Raw genomic sequence first — 25,494 nt, 5'->3', positions numbered from 1 at the left:
AGGTATTACTGTGGAATTTATTTTGTACCTCTATAGTGTCCACAAGTATTCCATAGCGTAGTGGTATAGTTAAACAGATAAGTGTGAATAAGCAGCCATATTTATAAGATCACGTGCATCACCACACAGTGTCATCTCACTGACATCTTGCTTAACTCAACACTGAGAATCTTTTATAGATAGATGTAATTATGTTTTTACCTGTCACACACCTTAATGATGATATAGAGGATAACACACCACGGTGTATATAAAAGTCACAGTGTGTGATGCGCGCCTTACACTCGCCAGCAAAGACGAGCTTGCACTTGTCTATGCTCTTCACTCTCTCGTCGCGTCAGTGGGCTGATACTCTCTGTGACAAAAGCCTTATTCTACATTTTGCCTATACACAGTCGTCTCTCTGTTCACCTACTTATCGACTATAATTGGGCATTAATTCTCAGTTTATATACGTACCTCAAGATCAGTGAACACTCAGGAGCGATGTGCACATAGGGTCTCGCCCAGTATATCAAAGGTTCTAATCGTGTGTTATATCACATGCGGTCGACGTACTCAATATATAACCAAAGTGAATTGTGTTTTTCGACCACGACCAGCTATTATGACACTTGAACAGAAACCTATTTGACGTGCATCGCGTCGCGAGGTTCTTCTGATCTACATTATGATTTTGTAGGTATCACTAATATCGTAGTCACTGCGTTCGCTTATATAGACAATACCCCACTATCTCTATCAATATGAGAGAATGTCGTACTCGAGAGACTAGCAAGGATACGCGTGTATCACGAAGCTGTACGTCAGCGCTTAAATGTATCGCGCAGGCTGTTTTGCCACTCATTATCTTCAAAACTATATGTGGCTTGTGTAAACAAACAAGTGCTGTGTTGTAAGCATATCAACCTCATTTATACAGAGTTCATGCTTATTGCCTGGTGAGAGATGCACTACGATCTTGCATTTTAGTCTGTCTCATCCGCCGCGCGCTAGTCATACCGTAAAATCATTCCTCCACGTATATGCCTTTACACTATTGCTCAGCACATAGAGTTTGTTCACTCTTTGCTGCTAGTAACGAAGTGAGAAGCGCTCAAGAGTATTTGCAGATTAACATTCAAAGTACAAATCGGTCTCTTTGTTATTTTCTACATTATTTGAATTATTGACCGATAGCGATTCTCAAGTAGATGAGACACATTTACTCTGAGTTCATTAATGAGTTCCTCATACAAGTGCATACACAAGTGAGCTATATCAACGTCAGGGTTGTTCTTGTTTTCTCATATTTATATTCTAGCTTATATATTAAAGAAAGGACAATCTTGTTAAATGCACATAAAATAACACGGAGTTTTATAAGTCCGATCTCGGATTCTTCAGTTGACAAAAAGTCTCGAAAGATATTCATATGTTATATCAACTCATATTTCTATTCTAGTGAATTTCGAGTCACGCCATAACACAGAGCAAGCAGCTCTTTAATTAGATTGTCAGTAGCGCCAAAAGTCGGTCAACTAGGATTGATCCTTTCAAAATGTGTCAATAGATTTTTATAACACACCTAGGTATGTATAACCTCATGTATCAAAATAAGTAGTATTACAAAACTCAGATATAAACTATGGACTATTGTACACCCAGAAGGCCACAGTGGTCAGTGCACAATAAGTACTCAAAAGTATATGCAAAATGTGTTTCATTTACCTCTTTTCGAGAGTTTTTGGCATTGTAATAACACACTACCAGAGCCAATATATTCGTACTCTCAATGAGGAGGAATACATTATGGTGGCAGATCTTATATACAATTCATACAAATATAGACCAAGAAGACGTCCCAGAACCGTCTATTTTCACGATTATCCTCACAATGAAAAGACGATATTCTCTGAGCGAACACCGTGTCATATATATTTCTGCGCTCAATAATATATTCATGCTTGTCTACCGATTATACTTATAGATAATTAGACCTATGGTGACGCCATCTATGACCACACGGACGTGTAACGATCAAACATACAACTATCACTCACAACGAAACGAGTGCAGAGCGCTTCATCTAAATTTTCTTGAACAGTATATAATAATTAGATATATTTATACATAATGCACAATAACATGTATACGACACTGACATTACTCTGCTCTATAATATTTAGTGTATTTTGAGTATCATGCCCAGTCTCGTAAAGTGTTATAGCTGAGGGAGAGTGACGAGTGTTATAGAATTGGATTTGTGATGACTTATCGCTGACCCATTATTATCTTAATATGTTGAGCTAAACATCTTTACAACTAACTGCCTAGTCAATTACTTTATATAACTTCTTCATCTCATTATATAAATTTCTCTGTAGTGTGATTTACTATGCATATGATATATATATATGGCAGATTGAGTTATCTTCCCAAAAATCTGTATTACATAGACTTCTGATTATGTAAAGACTCGATATGAAAGTTTAATTAAAATTTGCGATAAATATGTGTGAACATATGCATGAGAGAGTAATATAGTGGTGAAATAAAATGGCCATACAGAAAATAATATGCATGAGCGACTGACCTAATGTGTTCTTACTTAAGAGAATATTTGAGAGTCAACAAAATGGTTTAGGAAAATTGTAATTTTTCTTATTAGGAATTTTTTTAGGTCTGATACATAATAGAGACTATAAGCTTATCTTTGCATCATAATAAAGAGGATTTTAGATGTGGCCACTTAGAAATAGATCTGTTGCGCACTCTACACAATGTTATATTCTTAGCGTGAGTGTTCTGTGAAGTAACATATAGCAGGGTATTAAAATAAAATATCACACTTCTCAGAAAAATCATTATGACAATTATCATATTAGTATATCTCTCAACTACAAATTATCACGTGATAATATATTCTCATAGTATTTAACCCATGTATAACAAATTTATAAATAAAAATATGGCCTGTACACTCAACGCTTTGTTTGGAGATATTTAATAAAAATATAAACAAAAACTTAATTGAAAATTACACTCTACCTAATTTGTAATTTAATTATGTTAGATTTCCATGTGTATGAAGACATACTAATAGTAGTGGTTGGGCTTTCACGAGCTATAAATGACAAAGACTGATATATCCAAGAGACCGCATTATCTATTTTCTGAATAAGATCTATATTAGGCAACTTTGTTTCTTGTTTTGTTGTACGAGCTCTTTTATCAATATTTTAAAAGCAGTAATTTTAAAATAGTATGTCTCTAAAATATGAATGGTATCTACGTAAGTCATGTGAGACCCCACTAAATACAAATTTGAAAATATTGTCTATACATACTAATGGATAAACAACAACATTTAGAAAAGTAAATAATGCAACACACTGAGATATTAAACACTCTCTTAACAGACGATGTAAAGACTAAAATCATCACTTTTATAAATATGGTATAACTATTGCCAACTGAAGTGAGTGAGAGACATAATAGAACAATGTGCTTTTCAAAAAACTCTGTTGATTTAATCATATATCTAATGTATTAAGTCTCTATTAAATTATAAAAATATTCAAGGCTGTGGGCACTGTCATCTTACCTTTTTAAACACGCAGCACGAGTAATATTGTGCAAGACTTGACTCAAGGCTTAATAGAGATAATATAAAGAACTTTCAGTAACATTCATATGGAAATTAAAGCGCGGTTCATATTACTTATGCTTTATACTAATGTATCAAAAATTCGTATGTCTCTCATTATTATAGAGTCCACATGTGTGTTTATACGAATTTGTATACAGTATTATTGATTTATTTGCGGAAAGAGAATCTGCAACGCTGCCTCACATATGGGAGATGTATCATAAATAATCTCTTTTCCACAAAGCACAACTAAGGTGGCTCTCTAGACCACCACACTACAATCATAATGCATATATCAGTATATAATCGGTCGGCAATTAAAAATATTTTCTTAGTCCTCGCTTCTCTATATGTCAATTATATGTATACTACTATCAGCAATAATGTAGTTTTGAAAGAATCGTTCCTATTTATTTGATCAACTAACTTTATATTTTTATATTTAAATGTATATTAAAACCGAATTTATAAATATTTCTATCTAAACAATTTCGGCCCCTAATATCCAATAATAATGTTTAAATAATGTTTTTACTTGTCACTGTCTCTCAACAAGTGTATATTGGTTCAATAACACCAATTATAAAGTAATATATTAAAATCTATGTATTCACTTCTTATCTGAAAAAAATTCATCTCCAGACTTTATAGAAATATAAGAATAATCTAATTATAAATCCTCTTTATATTAAAATGATAAATATCTCTTTTAGGCAAAATAGATGCTCTTTTTCGTAGAAACTATCTCTGAAGCAATATGATAAATCTTCAGTTTGAGCATCTAGTATATAGAGAGACATAAAAATTAACATGAGTTTATTATCATAAGATATATATTTTCATCTATACTTTATTCGTAATGATCAGACACTTTAATGCAATTGACTTTACTCAATGTTTTAAGATTGATAATCTTTGTGTTGAGTGATAGTCATTGTTTTGTTCTCTAACATTCGCCATATGAGAATCCATCTATCCTGGCTTATTGGACACCGGTCAAAAGTAAAGTGTAGCTAAAAAAAAAACTATACTTTGTTCAAAACCAGGTATAAGCCAGAACCCACTCTGTGAGAGCACTAGTCTGACATAATTGGGCCCCAGACTGTTGATTGGGTTTTTTCTGTATTTTGACTAAGTTGATGGATCTCACCTTAATTAATTTTGAATTGTCCTGTATTCCATACACTCTCAAACTTAGCCCATGGATCAATATAGATAAATCCATACATAAAAAAAAAAACTAATGCACGCAGTACCATTTCAGTATTGACGAAGATTAAATTTATTTAAACTTAGAGACATTGATGCAGATTACTCAATTGTACAACCTATTTTAAATCTACTGTCATGAGTATAAAGGTTAAATGGACTGCTGTCATGACCAAACCAACTATACACTGGAGTTATGTGAGCACCAGTCATATGCATCTCCGCGCAGTGTTCTGCATCAAGAATCCATACCCTTGATCTTATCGTCTATCAGTTTCTCTACAGTGAAGACAAGCATTGAGATTCTAGGCCTGAGTCAGTACTTTCAATTTATTTGGTTACTGCTAGCTTTCTTGTCCATATTATATTTATTACATAGACAAAACTCAATTCAATTTAAGATCCGATTCTTTATAACCAAGTTTTAAGTCAAGTGTGCTCCATCAATATACGCGCCTGAATTAAATTCTCCCAGATTTTACCGAAATATTAGCAGATAATGACCAATTGCAGAATATTTAACAGAGTTTACGATTGGCCTAACATAATTCAGTGATGCCTGATGTATGATGACTTCCTATAGCTAGTTGACAAGTTTTCACTGTTGTGCTGCATTAGATTTATAACCGACTTTATCCGTGCCGACATAAAATTCAACCGGCTTACTAAACAACAAACCCTACAAACAAATGAGCAGTTAAAAAAGATGAGTAAAAGTGGCTTTATTATTTATAATTAAAAACCCACCATTTGTTGACCACTTACTTGAAAATTGTCTTTAATCATTGGGTTATAAAAACGGTTTGTCACGCGTTACCTAATAGCGGCCCTCGGTGCATCACTACTATATTGACAAGACGTCAAATATATATGTATCTCATTCATCGATATATTACAAAGCATGCCGTGCTGTTAGCAATCCATTGCTTGTTTTGTCATGACATGGCTTCAAATTTGGATTGCTGTTGAACCAATTCTGACTTGATGTAAAACATGCTGATCAGATTGAAATTTATGTTATCAAGAATAATGCAGATTTGCTTAAAGCGACAAATAAAAGAACTCTTATGAGAATTATAAACGTATAAGAAAAATTCTTAAAGAGATAGTATATCATATACACTGATTGACTTACTGTGCGAGAAGATAATATACTATTATATCCAATTTTTATGAGCATTAATTGAGTAGAAACTTTAAAATGTATTCCCCTCTACTCAAAAATTTATCAGTAGTATTTTTGGTAAAGTTATCACGTATTTCACAGTATGATAGACGACTGCCGGTATAGGATTTTGATTTTGTTAAAGGGACTCCACTGATATTAGGTCCAGAAATCCTTCTTTTTGTCATTTTTCACAATAAGAATAATAATTATTCTGGAGAATGATCAGAAATTTTGAACACCCATCTATAGGTCTATAGTTGATCTTGACCTACAGGTGGGACATAAATCTCGAAAAATAATTGTCAGACTCGTCATGCATCGGAGTCCCTTTAAATCATCGCCGACAAATGTTATAGAGGAATGTATTTGTTAGTTCAGATCTAAGAAATCGGTTATTTTGCAAATATATATTTCACGACCATTTTCATGTATCCTAATATGGCAATTCATTACATACACAGAACGATTGGCGCGCTTAAAATGCAAGTATGCGTGGTTTCACGAGTGAATGTGCAATATTGGATATGTGAAAATTGCTCTGTTGTCACACACTGGGCGAGATAAAAAATTATTTTATGTTTTCTAAATACTACTACATCATTAACACTAATTTACCAAAATATGCGGAATTATATACTAGGCATGAGTATAACATCAATAGCGTATGAGCGATGTATTTCATAGAAGATGGACAATTAATAAACCCTAAATTACCTATCGAAAATTGCACAAATATCGACGGGCCAAATTCTACTTCAAACAGTGACAAGTATCAATTACGACCCGTCTACGTCATCATTAAGTTTGTATCTTATCACATCACCATAGTGAGCTGAAGCTTGACGAACGAGTGCGTGTTTGTGCAGCTGAGAGATTACTCATCTTTATTTTCACTGAATAACAAACCGATAAATGGCTCCTCTATACATTCGAATATACCTCACTCACAGTGAGAGATTATCACAATATAAGTTGGTAAATACTTACCTCTGAGCGAGTTTCAAACTAAGTGTATAAATATAAAAATAATTGAAAAACATGGTATTTACTCACTTGTTTATATACACACTGTGATATTATCTGAGTAGAACACCACACACACTTCAAAGAGACAAATTTGTAATAAAAATGATTATTATGTATGATTGCGTCATGTATCAAAACACAGCTATATATATAAATGCGATTAATATTAATAAATAGACGAGACTGTTTAACTTCTCATAAACCTACAAAGTTATGTTTAGGTCACACAAGTAAAGTACGAAGATACGAGCTCGTTGAGGTAAAACTATATGGACTATTTTCAAACAGAGGCTTGTGTCACTATATATATGACATGCGCTACCTCCTATATTTGGTATATATATATCACCTCAGCAATGCGTAGATATTAGATGTGTGCATAACACTTTACAACGTGAATTACAACGGCGCCTTTCAACACATATGAGATGCTCTCGAGTATGCGATATAAATATGTACATATATCCGCCTACACATGAGATAATATGCAATGATTTAAAAGATTTTATGTGGCGAACTTAATATATAGAGAAAATACATTAGTAAGGCATATACAGTACAGTTATAAAATATATAGCATTGCACGCGACTACTCGATATATTGAAAGAAACGTCGCAAGGAGACAGACACTAATTATTAGTACACTTATTTAGATCCTTATGCTCAATAATTTATAAGTTATTTTATAACTTCAAATGGAGCCAATATAACAATACTTCGTGTATATACTCTTTTTCCTATTGTTGGATGAATCATGATTCGGTTGACGAATGGGAATTTATTTCTTCAAAAAGTATATAGGAATGCAATATTGTATTGGTATAGTGTTGCACACGAAAGTAACAAGAAGGAAGTTCGTGTACCATATATGCAAATAAATAAGATACAATTATTACTACTTATAATAGTCGTGCTTGAAATATAAGTACACCGACTATTATATTTCAAATGAAAATCCACTTTAAAAATAGTACTGCTTTACACAGGTGCTGTCTCCTATAAGATAAGAGTATATCACTGCTCTACACCCGTCACAAAGTGCGTGTTAAAACTCTACAGCGATGTCGTGGTTATGATGTTATCATCGAGGATCACTCATAGTACTGAAAACACCTCACCTAGAACCGATTAACTTATGAATCAAAACAATACTTCTATATATTAGTAAGAAGAGAACGAAAAAATATATGATAGAGATATAGAAAATAGAAATAAAAATATTAGGTGATTATTTATTGAAACTGGTGCATTTAATGTATTGCGCAAGATTTTACAGATATAGATAATATATCCCATTCTACAAATACAGTATCTTGTAGTTTTGAATACTAAAAGTGTCATCATAGGGATCATAGCAAACGCTGTCGTCACATCAAGGTTAGTAAGTACATGTCATAAACTGTTTATACTGCGAGAGCAAAATTGTACATCACCTTGCAGAGGCTCTTAATATGACCACCAACCTCCCGAATACATATAAAATATAGTGTTGACCTCAATATAATGGTTCACACGCAGTGTCTCAAACGGCTAGATCCATTTATAATTAATCATTTCGGAATACCACTGACAAGGGAACTTATGTGGATTCCCATTGAATCAGTCTTCTCTATGTGCACATTTACTAGTGTGTGTCTAGCTATACGAAAAACGTTCACTCTCAGTATAGAGTAGGCTACCTTATGTGGCTATCCACGAGATATTTAATTTGTACAATTGTAAATTATAGATAGTCGAGCTTTGGTAGCCTTGAAGGGTGTGCCTTTTTGAAAGTTTAAACCAGATTTCAGTGTGCTCATGAATACACTTATGAGAGCAGCTATATAGGAAGAGGATATTCCGGGAGGAATCTTCCTCAATCACCTAGATATAAGTCTACACTAAATCGCTTAAATGTTCACATATGCTTTCTTAGTGCAGCTCACTTTATGTATAACATATAGTTCTTATAGTGCGCAATATGTAGTAAATATATTTCGCCTTAACATCGAAAATATTATATATACATATAGAAATACATCATTGTTTACTTTATATGTGACTTCGGTGAGCCTCTAATACTATCCACAACAATATGATCAGCTCTACAAGTAGACGAGCTATACTCGAGAATTGGTTGGATTGCTGTGTACGTTAACAATTTTCAAAGATATGGACTACTCGTAACACTCCATTTTTATTAATACACTCTATCTCAATCAAGACACTAATGAGAGAACTATGGAGTGTTCAGACAGTATTATGATCGAATCTTTATATATCATATAGTGAGCTGAGGAACTGTACCAATATATAGTTATAAATACAAATCTGCATCTTTATGTACTTTGGACAATATAGGTACTATTTTAGAATATAAGCTCAAAGGAATAGATCTACATGACTCTCATGTTAGTATTTAGTTTTAATTGATATTTACTTACCCAATTTGGAACTAACAAGCTACATAGCGAGCGAGCAATAGAAACACCTTTTTGGAGACAACTAATTCACACATGATAACATTTATCTACATCTCCTATATATCTCTATTAATTTGATCGCTAGAATCACGGTACACGTGTTTATATAGAACACATGATAATCAGCGAGACTTATGTAAACATGAATATATTAAAGAAATCTACGAAAGAATGGGTTCTAACTATGAGACCAAGCACGAGAATATGTCTCGCACCAGCATGTATTTGAACACACCTACAATCAATTTTCTAGACATGTATCAATTAAATTAGCTTCACAATATATTAGATTCTGCGGCAATATACATACATTTATAAACTTTTAGTTATAAATCACAGCATTAATATACATGGTAACATGTCTTATTATGTTCTTACACAATTATTTTATACACATCTGAGTAAGTGTAAACAAAAATATACATGTACTTCACATGTCTGAATCAGTAAAACATATATACTATACATCTAAGTCAATGATATGTTAATATTTTTGACATATCAAAGCCATTGAAATCTGTATAAATTTCATATTTGAGCCATTGAAATTTAATATTCTATGTAAATATGCTACACATCTGAGTCAGTGAAATGTAGTTTTACTACAAATTTGAAATACACATCTGAGTTGGTAAACTGCACATTTACTACACATCAGAGTTGGTTATATTTACATTAACTAACATCTGAGTAAGTGAAATATACATCAACTAACTTTTGAGTCAGTGAAATGCACATTAACCAAATATCTGATTCAGTTAAATGTTTATTTACTACCATCTTAGTAAGTGTTAATGTACATATGTACATTTACTACACATCCTTGTTGGTGAAATCAGAGACATAGATAGCGTTATCTATGTCTCTGGTGAAATGCACATTTACTACAGATCTGAGTAAGTAAAATGTATATTTACTACACAACCAAGTCAGTGAAATACACATTTACTGCACATATGAGCCAATGAAATGAAAATATACTACACATCTGAGTCAGTGAACTGAAAGACCATCTGATTCTCCATCGGACGTTGATTAACCTGATCAACTTTTGAATAGAGCACAAAACAAGCTGTTTCTAAGCAAAAATAAACATTACAATCTATTTTAATGCATCATGTATCACAAAATAAAGTTGCCATGACTCATGTCATGAAGCAGTCGTGCCTTGACTGTAATGCTGAATTTTCTTAATTTTCACGTAGATTTTTAAAGCCGGGCCCAGTTTTATACCCAGCGCCGACAAGACGTCTTCTCTTCTCATCAACAGTAAAGATGGTCCATCTATCTCCTGAAAAAGGGAGAAAATTTAAGAAGTGAAGTTGATAAGCTGTTAAATTTGAGCTTTGAGAAATAAGATAAAGTGGGGGAAAAAAAACACAAAACAAATTTTAGTATATTTAATTATCCTTTATTCTACAATGGAACATCCTACACAAATGTTAATAGGGCCAACATTCCAATACTCTTCTTTTGTTTTCTATAGTCCAAAGGTCAATTATGTTCCTAATCCATTTGCAGGTCAACATCAAATATTTACATACTTCAATGTATGTATATTTCAGAATAGTCAAGTGTTATAATACTATGTTATTTTTAATACATTGTTGAGTACAATACTGAATTCTACTGGACAAGTACACAGCTGTCAAATCTATATTGGACAAGGTCTTAGCTGTGTACAAGTCCAATTATATCAGTTTTGTTCTCAAAAATGTATCACTCTTCACATAGTATAACAAGAAACATGGCAATGCCATGAAACCAGGTTTTCAATTATCACCATTGTAGATAAATATGTTGTATTTGAAATACAAATACAAACAACGAACAATGTAACTATGTGCAATGTAAAACATGAATAATGTAGGAGGAATTGCCACAGAGGAAGTTTTCACTATAATTATATTCTGTATAAGGAAAAAAAACAAAGGGCCATAATTAAATGAAAAATTATTCAATCACAAAACCCCACGTATGCGCCAGGGCACTGGATAAAAAAGCTACTGTGAAAGTTTAAACAAAATCCGTTGAGAAATGTAGGAGTTCAGCACAAAAGAATTTTTTCACTATATATTCTGTATAAGGAAAAATAACAAAGGGCCATAATTAGGTCAAATATTATCCAATCACAAAATCCCGATAATGTGCGCCAGGGCACTTGATGACAAAGCCGCTGTTAAAGTTTGGTCAAAATCTGTCCAGAAATGTAGGAGAAGTTGAGCATGGTAAAAATTGTTCACTATATAATCTGTATAAGGAAAAAAAACTAAGGGCCATAATTAGGTCAAATATTATCCAATCACAAAACCCCGATGATGTGCGCCAAAGGGCATTTGATTAACAAAGCTTCTGTGAAAGTTTGGTCAAAATCTGTTGAGAAATGTAGGAGAAGTTGCGCATGGTAAAAATTGTTCACTATATAATCTAGTATAAGGAAAAAAAACAAAGGGCCATAATTAGGTCAAATATTATACACATCACAAAACCCTGACAATATGTCCTAAGGCACTTGATGACAAAGCCTTTGTGAAAGTTTGGTCAAATTCCGTTGAGAAATGTAGGAGGAGTTGCGCCACAGAAAATCGTTCACTATATATCCTATATTGGGGAAAAAAAACAAAGGGCCATAATTAGGTCAAATATTATCCAATCACAAAACCCCGACAATATGCGCCAGGGCACTTGATTACAAAGCCTCTGTGAAAGTTTGGTCAAAATCCATTGAGAAATGTAGGAACAGTTGGGCACAGAAGAAGTTATTCACTATATATATTATATAAGGAAAAAAAAACAAAGGGCCATAATTAGGTCAAATATTATCCAATCACAAAACCCGACAATATGCGCCAGGTCACTTGATGACAAAGCTTCTGTGAAAGTTTGTGTCAAAATCCGTTGAAAAAATGTAGGAGGAGTTGCGCACAGAAGAAATTGTTTACGCCCGCCCGCCCGTCCGCCCATCCGCCCGCGGCCGACATACCTCAATCTAATAACCAGTTTTTTCCTTCGGAAAACCTGGTTAAAAATATAGTTATCTAATATTCCTTAAGAGATTTGAACCTACAGATGTGAGGGCCAAGTGATTGGGCGTCAGTACCTTTTACAATTTACCACTAGTCAATGCCATAACCAAGATGAGATTTGACCCTACAGCTGTGATCTAGGGCCAAGTGATTGGGCGTCAGTACCTTTTACAATACCACTAGTCTATGCCATAATCAAGATGAGATTTGAACCTACAGCTGTGATCGAGGGCCAAGTGATTGGGCGTCAGTACCTTTAATAATTTACCACTAGTCTATGCCATAACCAAGATGAGATTTGAAGCTACAGCTGTGATCGAGGGCCAAGTGATTGGGAGTCAGTACAGTTTACAATTTAACACTAAGCCACGGAATCTTTTTTTTTTAAATGCAAAACTGCACAATACACAAGGATACATAAAGCAAAACATCTTTGAATAAAATACATCTAACAAACAAATATATTTTACACTAACCAGTGAAATACATTGTTTATCTGTGATATCATATTATTTATTTATATCACTTTTACACTGATAGAACCGTACATGAGGTTATTTTCGTGTACGGCAGTAATCTATTTCTAGCGAATGTAATTTTCCCGCTTTTGTTGTAAATGTTTTGTTTTGTTGTAAAAATGTTTTCACTTTTTTCTAAGGATTAAGAATGTTGCGAAAATAAGATACTCGCGAGAAAAACCTGATATACGGTATAACCCACTATGATTGATATATGCATTTTTTTTGTGTACCGTGGACAAACCAAATCTCAGACCTCTAAGCATTCAAGATGCCTGTAAGTGACATTAGAAAAATATAATAATAAAAATTCTTTACATATATACACTTTAATTTTTATCGAACATTTCTGTCAAATATGGCTAAAATTAAACAATTAATTTAAGAATTAATTTTAATCTTGGAAAAGCACAAGTCACACTGACAACCCTCTTTCGAAAACCTGTCATGGTCTCTTTAAATTAGGGACCTAATCTCTAACCTCTTCAAGTATCTTCAAAATTTTACAGTTTAATTTAGCCATTAAAGGTGGTATTTACATGACTTTCACATGACCTTTTAGCAACCTACAAGATGCAGGTAACTTTGCATTAAGATTTTTTATGTTTATGATATCCACTTTGAAAATTATTTAATGGTGTATTTACAGGACCTACAAAGGTGATAGCAATTTATATGAAATTACACTAAGTAACAAAATATTTATCTTAAATATCCATTCCTATTGCATTGTTTTCATTTGACAGCAGCGAACATGTCTGTCAGAAACTAAGCTTTTGTGCACACAAACTGATGACATCATAGGCACTTCTAGTGAAAAAAATAAAAAAAAGATTGGAGATAAGTTGGGTGTGAGATTAGGTACTTATATGATACATTTCAATTTTTAATAGTCTGTAAAGTTAATTGTTACATTTTGTTCTCTATGGCTCATTTCTTGATTCAAATATCATTAATTCTCCAAAATTGTTCCACAGAAATACTTTTATTTTTATTCCTCAAAAGCATTTTTTGTGTACTTTTATAATATCCAAAAAGTTCCTCATTGGCAAATTACCTGAACCATCTTGTTCATCTGTTGCTTTTTGGCAATAAGTACAATTAGTGAACTAGTATTTTGTATGGAAGTCAAAATACTACCAAGTTAACATTTTGCTACTTTTATAAAAAATCATTTCACACCTATTGCCAACTCCTTAAGGTCTCAAGCATCTAACATTCTCTTAAAACATTATCTGAACATTGTAACTTTCATGATTGCTCTTTCTTAAAAAGTAAAAATTTATTTATTTCTGACGCATAATGTGCCTTTAAAAGTCACTCATATGTATTGGATATTACATAAACAGTCTCCGTACCTGATCTTGGAATATTTTAGACTGTTCCTTAAATCCGTTTTCGTCAAAAAATTTAACGACTTCATCCACACTCCAATTAGACGCATCAGTGTAAGTTGTCCTATCCTCGGTAATGGTAACACCTTGTCCGAGCAGAGACATTTTCATTTCATAACTGAAACACAACCACTTTTATGAGAAACAAGAAGACTTTTACATACTTTAAATGAATTCTTTTATTACATGCTTTTCGGTGGTTTATAGAAATAATTATATCAGTGATATAAAACTGGTAATTTCACTGTTTGAAACAGTGAAATTACCTCTTTGATAATTTCACTGTTTTGAATTTAAGCCCCTTACGTTGTTGCAGTGAAATACCAGCGTGCACAGTACTAGGTACCAACTTAATGACGTGATGTCGTAAATGACGTCACGTTGTATTATCATTTGGCGCGCTTTTCATTCAGTATTAGGTTAAATGTGTTTTTAAAACGTTTCTTTGCATGTAATAAAAAGAAAATTTGTTTAGTTTAGTGTAAGATCGAAATAAATTTCACCTTGTGAACACCAAAAGTTCATATTTCACTCGTGGCTGCGTCACTCGTGAAATATACCTGTTGATGCTCAATCGGTGAAATATATTCTGATCTTACACTGAACTAAACAAATATCCTCTATTTATCTTCATTTTTGTAATAATTAAATGCTATATATAAAGAATAATGGACACTACATTTAAAGGCTCATTATGCCTCAGAAATGCATCATTTTTATTTCTGAAAAAACTTTTTATTTATGGTATCTTGTTACAGTTAAAAACAAGATTGCATTTGAGAAAAATGCTATGCCACCGCATGGTTCAAATTTCATAGCTGTACATCAAAGGACAAGAAAGTAGGTCACATCATCAAAATCTAGGTCAAAGTTCAATTTTACAACTAAAACTGTGCACATGGTCAAAATGTCATTGCTGTACATCAAAGGACAAGAATGTAAGTTACTGTCCCCTTGGGCAAGGCATAATTTTGACCCAAGGGTTTAATAACAATCTTGATACAGGTCCACCAAACAACATTTCAAGTCAAATATCTAAGCTATAGCTTTCTCCCATTCAGAAAACATTTGTTTTATTTTCTGTTTTTACTACGTGTACATAATGAGAATCACTGCCCCCGGGCAGGGCCAATTTTTGACATTTGAACAACTTTGGTAGAGGACCTATAGATGATATTATATATCATACATCAAAGCTCTATGCCTTGAACCTTCAGACAAAAATTATTTTTTTTCACTATATGTACATAATGAAAATCAATGACCCCCAGGCGGAACCAATTTTGACCCCAGGGCTATAATTTGAACAATCTTGCTAGAGGTTCACTACACAATGTTCCATGCAAAATATCTTAATTCTATCCTTTGTAAATTTAGAGAAGATGATTTTTTAAGTTTTAACTATATACATATAAAATTAACCTATGGCTCCCAAGGGCGGGGCTAATTTTGACACAAGAGGCAAAATTTGAACAACTTTGGTAGAGTACCTTTAGATGATATTATTTAACAAATATTAAAGCTCTAAGCCTTGTACCTTCAGATAATAACATTTTTTTATTTTTTACTATATGTATATATTGAAATCAATGACCCCCAGGGCGGGGGCAATTTTGACCCCAGGGCTATAATTTGAACAATCTTGCTAGAGGTTTACAACACAATGTTTCATGCAAAATATCTAACCTCTAGCATTTGTCAATTGCTATATATAAGTTTATACTATATACATATAAGGAAAACCAATGACCCCTGGGGCGGGGCCAATTTTGACCCCAGGGCTATAATTTGAACAATCTGGGTAGAGGTCTACTAGACAATGCCTTATGCAAAATATCTAAGCTCTAGGCCTTTTGGGTCTTTACAAGAAGGTGTTTTAAGTTTTTACTATATGTACATATAGAGAAAATCAATGACCCCAGGGCGGCCAATTTTGACCCAAGGGCTATAATTTGAACAATCTTGTTAGAGGTCTACCAGACAATGCCTTATGCAAAATATCTAAGCTCTAAGCCTTTTGGGTTTTTACAAGAAGGTATTTTAAGTTTATTCTTATAATTCCTTTTGGTTGCCATGGCAACCAGATTTCTGCATGGAATGAAATTCTTTGAACAACTTTGGAAGCCCTTCACCCAAGGAACAATCCTGCCAAGTTTGGTTGAAATTGGACTAGTGGTTTTTCACAAGAAGATTTTTTAAGTTCACTATATAATCTATATTACACACACACAAACACACACACACACAGGTGAATCGCTATATGCCACTGTATCGCAGATGCTGCGGTGGCATAAAAAAAAACATTTGCCATATACATGAACTATCTTAAGCTTCTTTTGCTCTGTTGATAATTGAGCCGCGTCATGACAAAACCAACATAATGGGTTTGCGACCAGCATGGATCCAGACCAGCCAGCACATCCGCGCAGTCTGATCAGGATCTATGCTGTTCGCTTACCAAGTCTTTTACAAGTAGAGAAACTGATAGCGAACAGCATGGATCCTGATCAGACTGCGCGGATGCGCAGGCTGGTCTGGATCCATGCTAGTCGCAAACCAATTATGTTGGTTTTGTCGTGATGCGGCTCAATTTGTATAATTATTGTAAACTATTATTTTGTATGAAAGTCAAACTACTACTCTGTTAACATTTTGCTACCTTTAAGACACATTATTGCACATTCAGCACTACTAAGGATCCCTCAGTTGTTAAACATCTAACTTGCTCTTAATTCATAATTAAAACATTGTTTAACACATGTTTGTGTCATTTCTAAAGAATAAAAAAATGGATTTCTGAGGCACAATGTTCCTTTAAATGCAGTATTCAGAGTTGTTATATACAATCTAGATAAATGTACGCAAGTTATACAGGCAATTTTCTTTCTCTTTATAGAATCCCTGTAAGGTTTTCTGTTAATCTGTATAAATCTGAAGTACTTATAACACAATTCTGTAATTGTTATAGTTTTCAGTATGTCTTTTATCCCCCATTTTTATAGCCGATAGCAGATTGTATTCCTAATGGAAACCCAATCCTACTACTGTTGGAAAAAAACTAAAAACAGCTGGTTATATTACTAGTTTAAGTATATCAGTGAGCCAGTTTGATCTGATAAAGACAAAGTTTTCAAGTCCAGTAAAACTAAAATAATTTTTCAAACATAGAAGCTAAAAATAAATATTAAACTTATACAAAACAGTATTTGCAGTAGCAGAAGATACATTGTACATACTCAAATGTGTCACTGGGTCTTGGCGAAGCTGTGGGTGTGGCATCAGGGGTGGGTAAACTTGAGGCGCCGACATTTCTATCTGCATAACAACAATATCAAGCATTGAGGCATAACAAGTCAAAACAAACCCTGTTTGTGAATAATGAAGTACAATGCAAACAAATATACTAACAAAGCACATCAAAAATTAAAAAATACTGTTATTAAACACATTTAATAATACCAGAGTCAGACCTAACCTATGTCACCATATAGTAAAGTCACCCTGTATATTTATCTGACCAGACTACTGTTGGCCGCCCAACCTTAACACTTTGATATTTATATGCATAAAAGAAGAGTCCTTAATTCAAATTAGGACAAATGTCACAAGTCCATTACACTGGTTGGTTTTTATGTCACAAGGGCACTATGAATTTCCAGCTTTATACCTTAAGTGGCCCTCTGTGCATTATTTCAGGCACTTACTGACTTCTAAATAGAATCACCAACACTGGATATCTTCCTCACAATTTTTTGTTCAAAAATCCATAGTTCCTGGTGGGATTCTAACCAAAAGGGATAAGGGGCAATCATTATCGGACAACCTTAACCATTCGGCCATGGTATAACACAGAACTCAAAAACAAGAACCGGTTGATGCTCCCCGAGAAGGTTTTGGACACAGGAAAGTATAAAAAAACTCCAAAATTAGACAAGGCAGAGTTATATTTTTTTGCACTGCACATCTATTCAATGAGATCTATCTATCTATAAAGTTTCGTGATGATATCTCTTATAGTTTCAGACTTATGTCCCTGGTAAAATTCAAAGTGTAAAAATGAACAAAGGGCAATTACTCCAAAATTAGACAAGGCTGTGTTTAGGTTCTTTAGCATTGCAGTCCTATCCAATGAGATCTATTTACCTACAAAGTTTCATATTGATACCTCTTGTTGTTTCAAAGTTATGTCCCGGACAATATGCTCATCCTTCGGGGAGCATAGTTATAATGGATTCTATGATCCAGTGGTTTATGTGCCTGTCACTCAAACAAAGGACCTTGAACTCAAGCCCACTAAAATAATTGTTTACATGTATAACATTAAAAAATTTTAAGTTCAGAAAGCAGACTCTAGAGATTTAATAGACCTTGGAAATGCTGACCACTCAATTTCTGGGTGTTTTTTTTTTTGTCAGTGCTAGAGTTAAGCAAATTTTATGCTTACAAAATCTCCTCTTTACAAGATATTTCTGGTATCAATTTAGAAGCACAAATTTTCTCATTCCAGAATTTCAAATACTGATGTACTGAAAAATGAAATTATATGATACACTTACCATTATCAATATTTGAGACAGACTTATCACTAGAGAATGAGTTTAACTTCTGTCGTTTTGGTTTTGTTAACGAGGGCGTCTCGCTGAGCTTTCTTTTGTTACCTTTTCTGTGAATAAATAAAACTTTAACAATGTGCAACATTTACCAATCCACTATTATTTCTAAGGCTAGAAATTTCCAGGCTCAATACTGTTGGCAGCTCAATTTTTGTATTTTGATCTGTAAATCCCTTAAAATTGGAATGGACTGTCCAAAATTCGCTGAGCTTTCTTTTGTTACCTTTTCTGTGAAGAAAATAAAACTTTAACAATATGCAACATTAACCAATCCATTAATATTTCTTAGGCTAGAAATTTCCAGACGTTTTTTGATCTGTAAATCCCTAAAATTGGAATGAACGGTCCCAAATTCAAAGCTAGAATAGTCTATTGCTCTCATTTATCAGGTTAAGGGTTAAAAAAAACAAATGATTTTTATATGTTTATTTTTTTTCCATATTTGGATATATTTGTTTATATGATACATAAAATACAAAATTCATGTTACTTAAGTATCACAATATTGAAAACTTGTTAAACAAAGCATATGAAATTGCAAAAGGCTTGCTTACCCATTTTTTCCTTCTATTCAACTTGATTAAGGACAAATTCATTTTTTGTTTCTTTTTCATTACGACAAATTTTACATCTTATAATATTGACACTGTTACCTATTAAATTACTATAAATATCAACAAATTATAGAAACCTTGCAGCAGAATCCTCCTCTTTAACAGAACCATCACTTGTAGCCTCTGATTTTGTTTCATCTGCAAAAGACAATTTTTTTTTTTTCAAACTTGAAAGAAAAATCATGTAGACAAGGTATTTCATTTTGTTTGAAAGACACAGGTCTTTTATTTCATTAGGACAGTGCCAGCAAAGCTGGATTACGAAACAAATCGCCAAAAGAAGACAGGTGATCCACAACATGTTTCATGTAATTTGAGCCGTGTCATGACAAAACCAACGTAATGCGTTTCCGACCAGCATGGATCCAGATCAGCCTGCGCATCCGCACAGTCTGATCAGGATCCATGCTGTTCGCTATCAGTTTCTCTACTTGTTATAGGGTTTGTAAGCGAACAACATGGATCCTGATCAGACTGCACGGATGCGCAGGCTGGTCTGGATCCATGCTGGTCCCAAACCCATTATGTTGGTTTTGTCATACCACTGTATGGGCTATTTCTTTTGATTTTTATGTGGAATACTTCCTAATAAACCAATGAAAATTACTATTACTACGGAATACATAAACTGATGGCTTATGCTGTTTTCTTATTTTAATTTACAAAGGTAATGGACAAAATGAAACTCTATGGGTTAGTTTTAAGTCACAACATCACTGTTAAGGTCATATGGTGACCTGATGGAGGAGGACGTAAGGTGCCTCTATGCATTATATCTAGCAGGAGCCGACACCCAAGAGGAACCAAAAACAGATTCCTTACACAGCTTATTCTCACACTTTTGATGTCTGATACTGCTTCATTCCAAGATTTCATCTTATACAGACGAGTCTTGTGGTTAATATATGTTTTAAAATACATAAAATATATATATAAGCATTATTTCCATATTTGTAAGAGGTATTATCTAAGAATGACTTACCTTTCTTTTGTACATATTTTGGAGTATTTTTGTCACTCCCATCTTTAGCCAATCTTCGTTTACAAGGAGTACATACCCAACTTCCTGGATAAAAAAATGAAAAGTATTTGCTTATTGAAAGTCAAAATTCAATTCTTCGAATGCATTATGCTGAACAATTTATTGGATGCTAGTAAAGAAAAAAGTATGTTTTCATCAGGCTAACATTAAATATTAGTATTATAGTTCGCCAACAGTATTATAAGAGAATATGGCCACAGTGTGATATATAAAACAGCCAAAGGTTGTTATAAAAACTTTTCTGAGACGATTTGTCTTAAATCTGATATGGTCATTCTTTGGTTTTATAAAGTGTATTCAAAAGTTTGGAGGTGGCGTAAAATGCAATTGAGGTAGTCCTTTCACATACATAAGAACTCTCCCACTTTAAGCAGGAGACTCCCACTTTCTGCAGCCATATTTTCAAAGATTTTCCTTAAATTAAGGGGTATTTTCACAAATTAAAGAAATCTCCCTCTTTTAGATGTCAGGACTTTCTTCTTTGTTTATTGCAAATTCTAAAAATTTCCCTCTTTTTGAAGAATATCTACGACATGATTATCGAAAAAAGTTCACATGTATGCTTTGACATTTCATATAGTTTGAGAAGCACAAACACATCTTACCTTTAGGTTTATTAGTGACAGCTGGTGTGTGACAGGTCATATGGAAGCCTTTATCGCAAGCATCACAAAACAAAATTAAATCCTGGAATAAAGTGAAAATTTCTTAATCAATGACTATTTCTTGATCATCTTATACACATAGTGATACTCATTACCAATTGTCTGCTCAGCATTTGCACATAACAAATATGAGTAGAGACAAGATCCATAACTCTTTCACAAGTTACAAATGTAGCTAGAAATCACTAATAAACAAAATAAATCCCTTGGGGTAATTCAATCCTCAGCAATTCCTTCAGTTTACATCATTTAAGTGATACATGTATTATGCCAATCCATGTGTAAGTGGTGAGAGCAAAGGTAAAACTCAAAGTAACTTCATATTTTGACACAATTGTATTTACATGTCATTTCATATTTTACTATGTAAAAAAAATCAAAAATTCACCTGACCTATGGAAATTTAAGAACATTGATTTCAGAAAAACAGGTATATTATTAAAGAGTGCATAATTATAATGTTTACTGAAATAACCTTTCCCTGCCAGTATATGTGTGGTTGGATTTTAAGTCATTAAATACTTTGTTAATGTAACATTGCTACTTTAATGGTAGAGGAAGAGAGGAAGACCTCCAGTGCCCATCCATGCATTATTTCAGGCACCAGCTAGTAAATGCTAGAGGAGAACCACATGAAATAATCCAAATCCAAAAGTCCTCTGGGTTGGTAGGTATAATTTTTTTTCTTTTTCTTTTTTTCTTTTTCTTTTTTAATATTATTTTTGTATACATGCATGTACATTGTAAAGAAAAGACTATGAAAATGTGAAAAAGCAAGTTAAAAGTCTAGGATCCAAAATTAAAAATGAGGATTGGTAGAAAGGCCTGAAACCCTAACTTTTTTGTAATTGGCCTCTGCTATAAAAATTCAAATTTTGTTCTTTTAGTGTGTTCATTATATACATATACTTAATGAAAAAATATTAAATATAAATGTATTTTCACTAAAATTCAAAATAAGCAGTAAGGTGTTTTTACATCATTTTCTGAGCCATCACAAATACAGCAAGTTTTACAGTCCATACACTGCCAGGGAGAGTTCAGGGCCCTTTCTGCCAGCTCTTCACTGTAATCCATACATGATGGGTGCACTGAAAATATGATCATAAACTATGTATTAACCCTTTCTCTGTATTAACCCTTTATCTTAAATGAACTTGTCTTCCATCTTTCAATCTGAACAAAACCATTCATCATTTTTAGAGAAATTTTCAAAATATGTACGGAGTGAATGGCAAATAGTGCCGAACATGATCTGCCACTACAGATGTGCCAGCTGATCTTGGTCTGCACTGGTCGTAAATATTTAGTTCCTACCAGCAGACTAAAGGAAAAGTTATAAACTAGAACCAGAATGGTAATTATTAATACAGCATGTCAGTTGATCTTTTCTTGATCATAACATCCAAAAATGTTGTACAAGATAAAAATAAAACCCGGAGCTCAAAGAAGTTGACCATAAAAATAAATGTACATTATAATAAACATGTACATGTATTTTCAAGAATATGACAATAAAAGGGTATAAAGGTGTAAAAAGTTGTTTGAACTTGACAGAATCATTGTTTGTATCATCAAGAGAATCATTTCAAAGTAGTTTTTACATTTCAGTTGGGACTATGACCCAATAACAGCTTACCAAAATTAGCCTTAAGTTATTGCACATCATCCCTTTATATGCTTAACAAATGTACATTTAATATGAACTTGTACACATGTATTATACTTGAGCACATGTATTGAAACCTATGTTTTAATCTTTGTAAATTGGAAAATAAAGTACACAATGATAATTATCACAGATTTAATTGCCCTTTCCCTGTTTTCTGAATTTTAACATACCTTTAGCACTACAGTCTTTACATGTAAGTAAAGGCTCTTGTTTTCCTTCACGATTAGATTGAGCAGTGCAGGAACAAAAATCACATGTAATTTCACCATTTTTTGAGCCGTCTCTAGCACTTGGCTTTTTAACTTTCAGCGTGTCCTCAAAGTCAGGTCCATGTGACTTCTTTATCTTCTGAAAAAGGATTTTAAAAAAATCTATATTTTACCAATGCTGCAACAGTCACTTCTTATTTTTTGTTTGTTTACTTTTTTTAGTGTGTGGTTTTGTTTTTTTTTTGTTTTTTTTTTTTTAATAGATATTTTTTCTTTTCTTTTTTAAAGGCATCTTTCAAATTCACAAAACAGTTGAAAATTCCCAATTTCATGATGAAAATTCAAAATAATTGTACATTTTTTTCACAATCTGCTGAACTATTAAGCAGGGTTGTCATTAACATTTTTCTGGAATGAACCATTTTGAATATGAGGCAGTCACTTTCGGTTTAATCACATTCAACAAAAAATGTTGTCGAAGTTTTGAGGTCAGGTAAAATGCATATGAGACTGTTACTTTGGCTTACAGCCACTTACTAATGATAGCCCTGTTTAGGCACATATAAAACTTTATGTAAGGCACAATTTACATGTTTGTTATCACCTGAATAAAAAGTCCATTATTTTCATGGTCTTATTCAATATACATAATTATGTAAAACTCCCAATTCTAGGGGTCATGGCGTGATGATTATTGTGAGTTCCCACAATGGCAAGGGCGTTATAATGGTAAATTGATATTATAATGTACATCTAGCACATTAGATGATATTACAACTTACAAATCAGGTTATATTACAATGTACACATGTAAATGTTATTTTCATATATGATATTACTTGCAATTTTGCAAATTTACTTTTGCTGCTCATATAAAAAGTAGACTTAAAATTCTAACAGCTTTTTATTTTTTTCCTTAAGCCTTCATTTCGGCTGATTTTTCAAAAGTACTAGGTGCATGTAGGAAGAAATGAGAATAGTTCTTTTTACCTGGGTTTTTCCTCTGTACTATTTTATCTAAACTAAACAATTTGCAAGACATGTTTCTCTACCTACATGCAGTCCTCATAATAGTATCAATTTTTTTTAAAAAGTGCAGACATTTTAAATATATTATTTTTTTAATTAAGGCATTAACAACAAAACTATCATAAAAAAGTAACCTTTCTTTTTGATAATGGGCGTCCGCGCTTTGGTTCATCATTGTCATAAGACGCATCATCCTGTTCAATTTTAAGTGTCTGACTTTCAATTTGGTCATTAAGAGCAGTCTGCTTTAATGCTTTAGGTGTATTTTTACTTGTTCTGGGTGAAGCATTTGGTTGCAACTCTTTTGCCTTTTCTGCACTTGGAAGACTGTCTGTTAATACATAGCAGTTATCAGAGAGTTTTGTCACTCTATTTGCCTCGATTTCCCTTAACAAGGCAGTATGAAGCCTTAGCTTGACAAGCCTTGTTTCTGGGTTTTTAGAAATGAGCCAATGCTCCAATTCTGAAAATGTCACACCATCCCCCGTTTGTTTCGTTATTGTTTTAATTGCCTGGGTAATTCTGTAACTTGTAGTATTAATGGCAGGTTCGTTGGACTTATTCGCGCGATTTCCAAATGAAGGCCCAGCCCTCCTATAGCTTATATTATTTTTAAAGTGTACTTTAAGTATTTTTTCGTCGTTTACTAAGGCATCTAAACTTTCAATAGTTTCCTTTGAATTCAGGCCGTGCAAACGTTCAATCATGCGACTTATACGCTCGAAGTCAGGGCGAGCTTTTCTCTGTCTTAATAAATCGATTATCTCCAAAACCCACTCTTTATGCTTTTCCGCTAATAGTGCCATCGGGATCTTGACTTTATCAATTCAATTACGTACTTTTAAGTCTATTAAATACAGAGGTTTGTTTTTTCTTTTTGCGAAATGAACTTCCGCTATAAATGCGCATGCGTGAAGATGGTATTGGGACCACGCTAACTCGCTTACGAATTTAAAATTTAACTGATTATCGTTTGGACGGACGACAACGATAAAAAAAGTATTAATGTCGAATGTGCATAATTATATTTATTTATGTACACACCCAATGCGTAAAAGTTGTTTATCAACAAACATGTATCAGGTTATCAACAATCCTAATTGCATCTTGGAAAGCAATAAATATTTTTTTGTCCCAAGTTTATTCAAACGTAAAAATGTCTACTGTATAGAGTCGATCGCTTCAAACATATTTTAACCAAATTCCATTATAATG

At 33.2% G+C, this 25,494-nt stretch overlaps 1 protein-coding gene across 2 annotated transcripts; it reads right to left on the bottom strand.

Annotated features, from left to right (window-relative positions):
- Window positions 1-9,889: 9,889 nt before the first annotated feature.
- LOC132735935 (uncharacterized) lies at window positions 9,890-25,201 on the bottom strand. Of its 2 annotated transcripts, none has more exons than XM_060722974.1 (10): window positions 24,414-25,201; window positions 23,212-23,389; window positions 22,348-22,460; window positions 21,310-21,391; window positions 20,645-20,728; window positions 19,740-19,800; window positions 18,992-19,098; window positions 17,672-17,750; window positions 14,400-14,553; window positions 9,890-10,788 (listed from the first exon to the last, which is right to left on the bottom strand). In XM_060722974.1, exons 1-10 carry the CDS (start codon window positions 25,083-25,085, stop codon window positions 10,648-10,650), a joined length of 1,671 nt encoding a protein of 556 aa, XP_060578957.1. In that variant the 5' UTR covers window positions 25,086-25,201; the 3' UTR covers window positions 9,890-10,647. The 2 variants fall into 2 exon arrangements, with proteins under 2 accessions (XP_060578957.1, XP_060578958.1); XM_060722975.1 differs by lacking the exon at window positions 9,890-10,788 and adding an exon at window positions 13,712-13,851.
- Window positions 25,202-25,494: the final 293 nt, after the last annotated feature.

This window comes from Ruditapes philippinarum, unplaced genomic scaffold (assembly GCF_026571515.1).
Source record: "Ruditapes philippinarum isolate M1 unplaced genomic scaffold, ASM2657151v2 ctg582_1_1_1_1, whole genome shotgun sequence".
Classification (NCBI taxonomy): domain Eukaryota; kingdom Metazoa; phylum Mollusca; class Bivalvia; order Venerida; family Veneridae; genus Ruditapes; species Ruditapes philippinarum.
Note: the sequence above shows the minus strand (reverse complement) of the source record. Positions and strands in the feature narration are given on the sequence as shown.

Bases quoted from the DNA above. Each gene is read 5' to 3' on its own strand.
- LOC132735935 (XM_060722974.1), bottom strand. From the start codon at position 25,085: ATGGCACTATTAGCGGAAAAGCATAAAGAGTGGGTTTTGGAGATAATC. The intron at 21,392-22,347 runs GTAAAAACACCT...ACTTTATTCCAG, and splicing joins GTGATGGCTCAGAAAATGAT to GATTTAATTTTGTTTTGTGA. The intron at 14,554-17,671 runs GTATGTACAATG...GTTGTGTTTCAG, and splicing joins AGACCCAGTGACACATTTGA to TTATGAAATGAAAATGTCTC.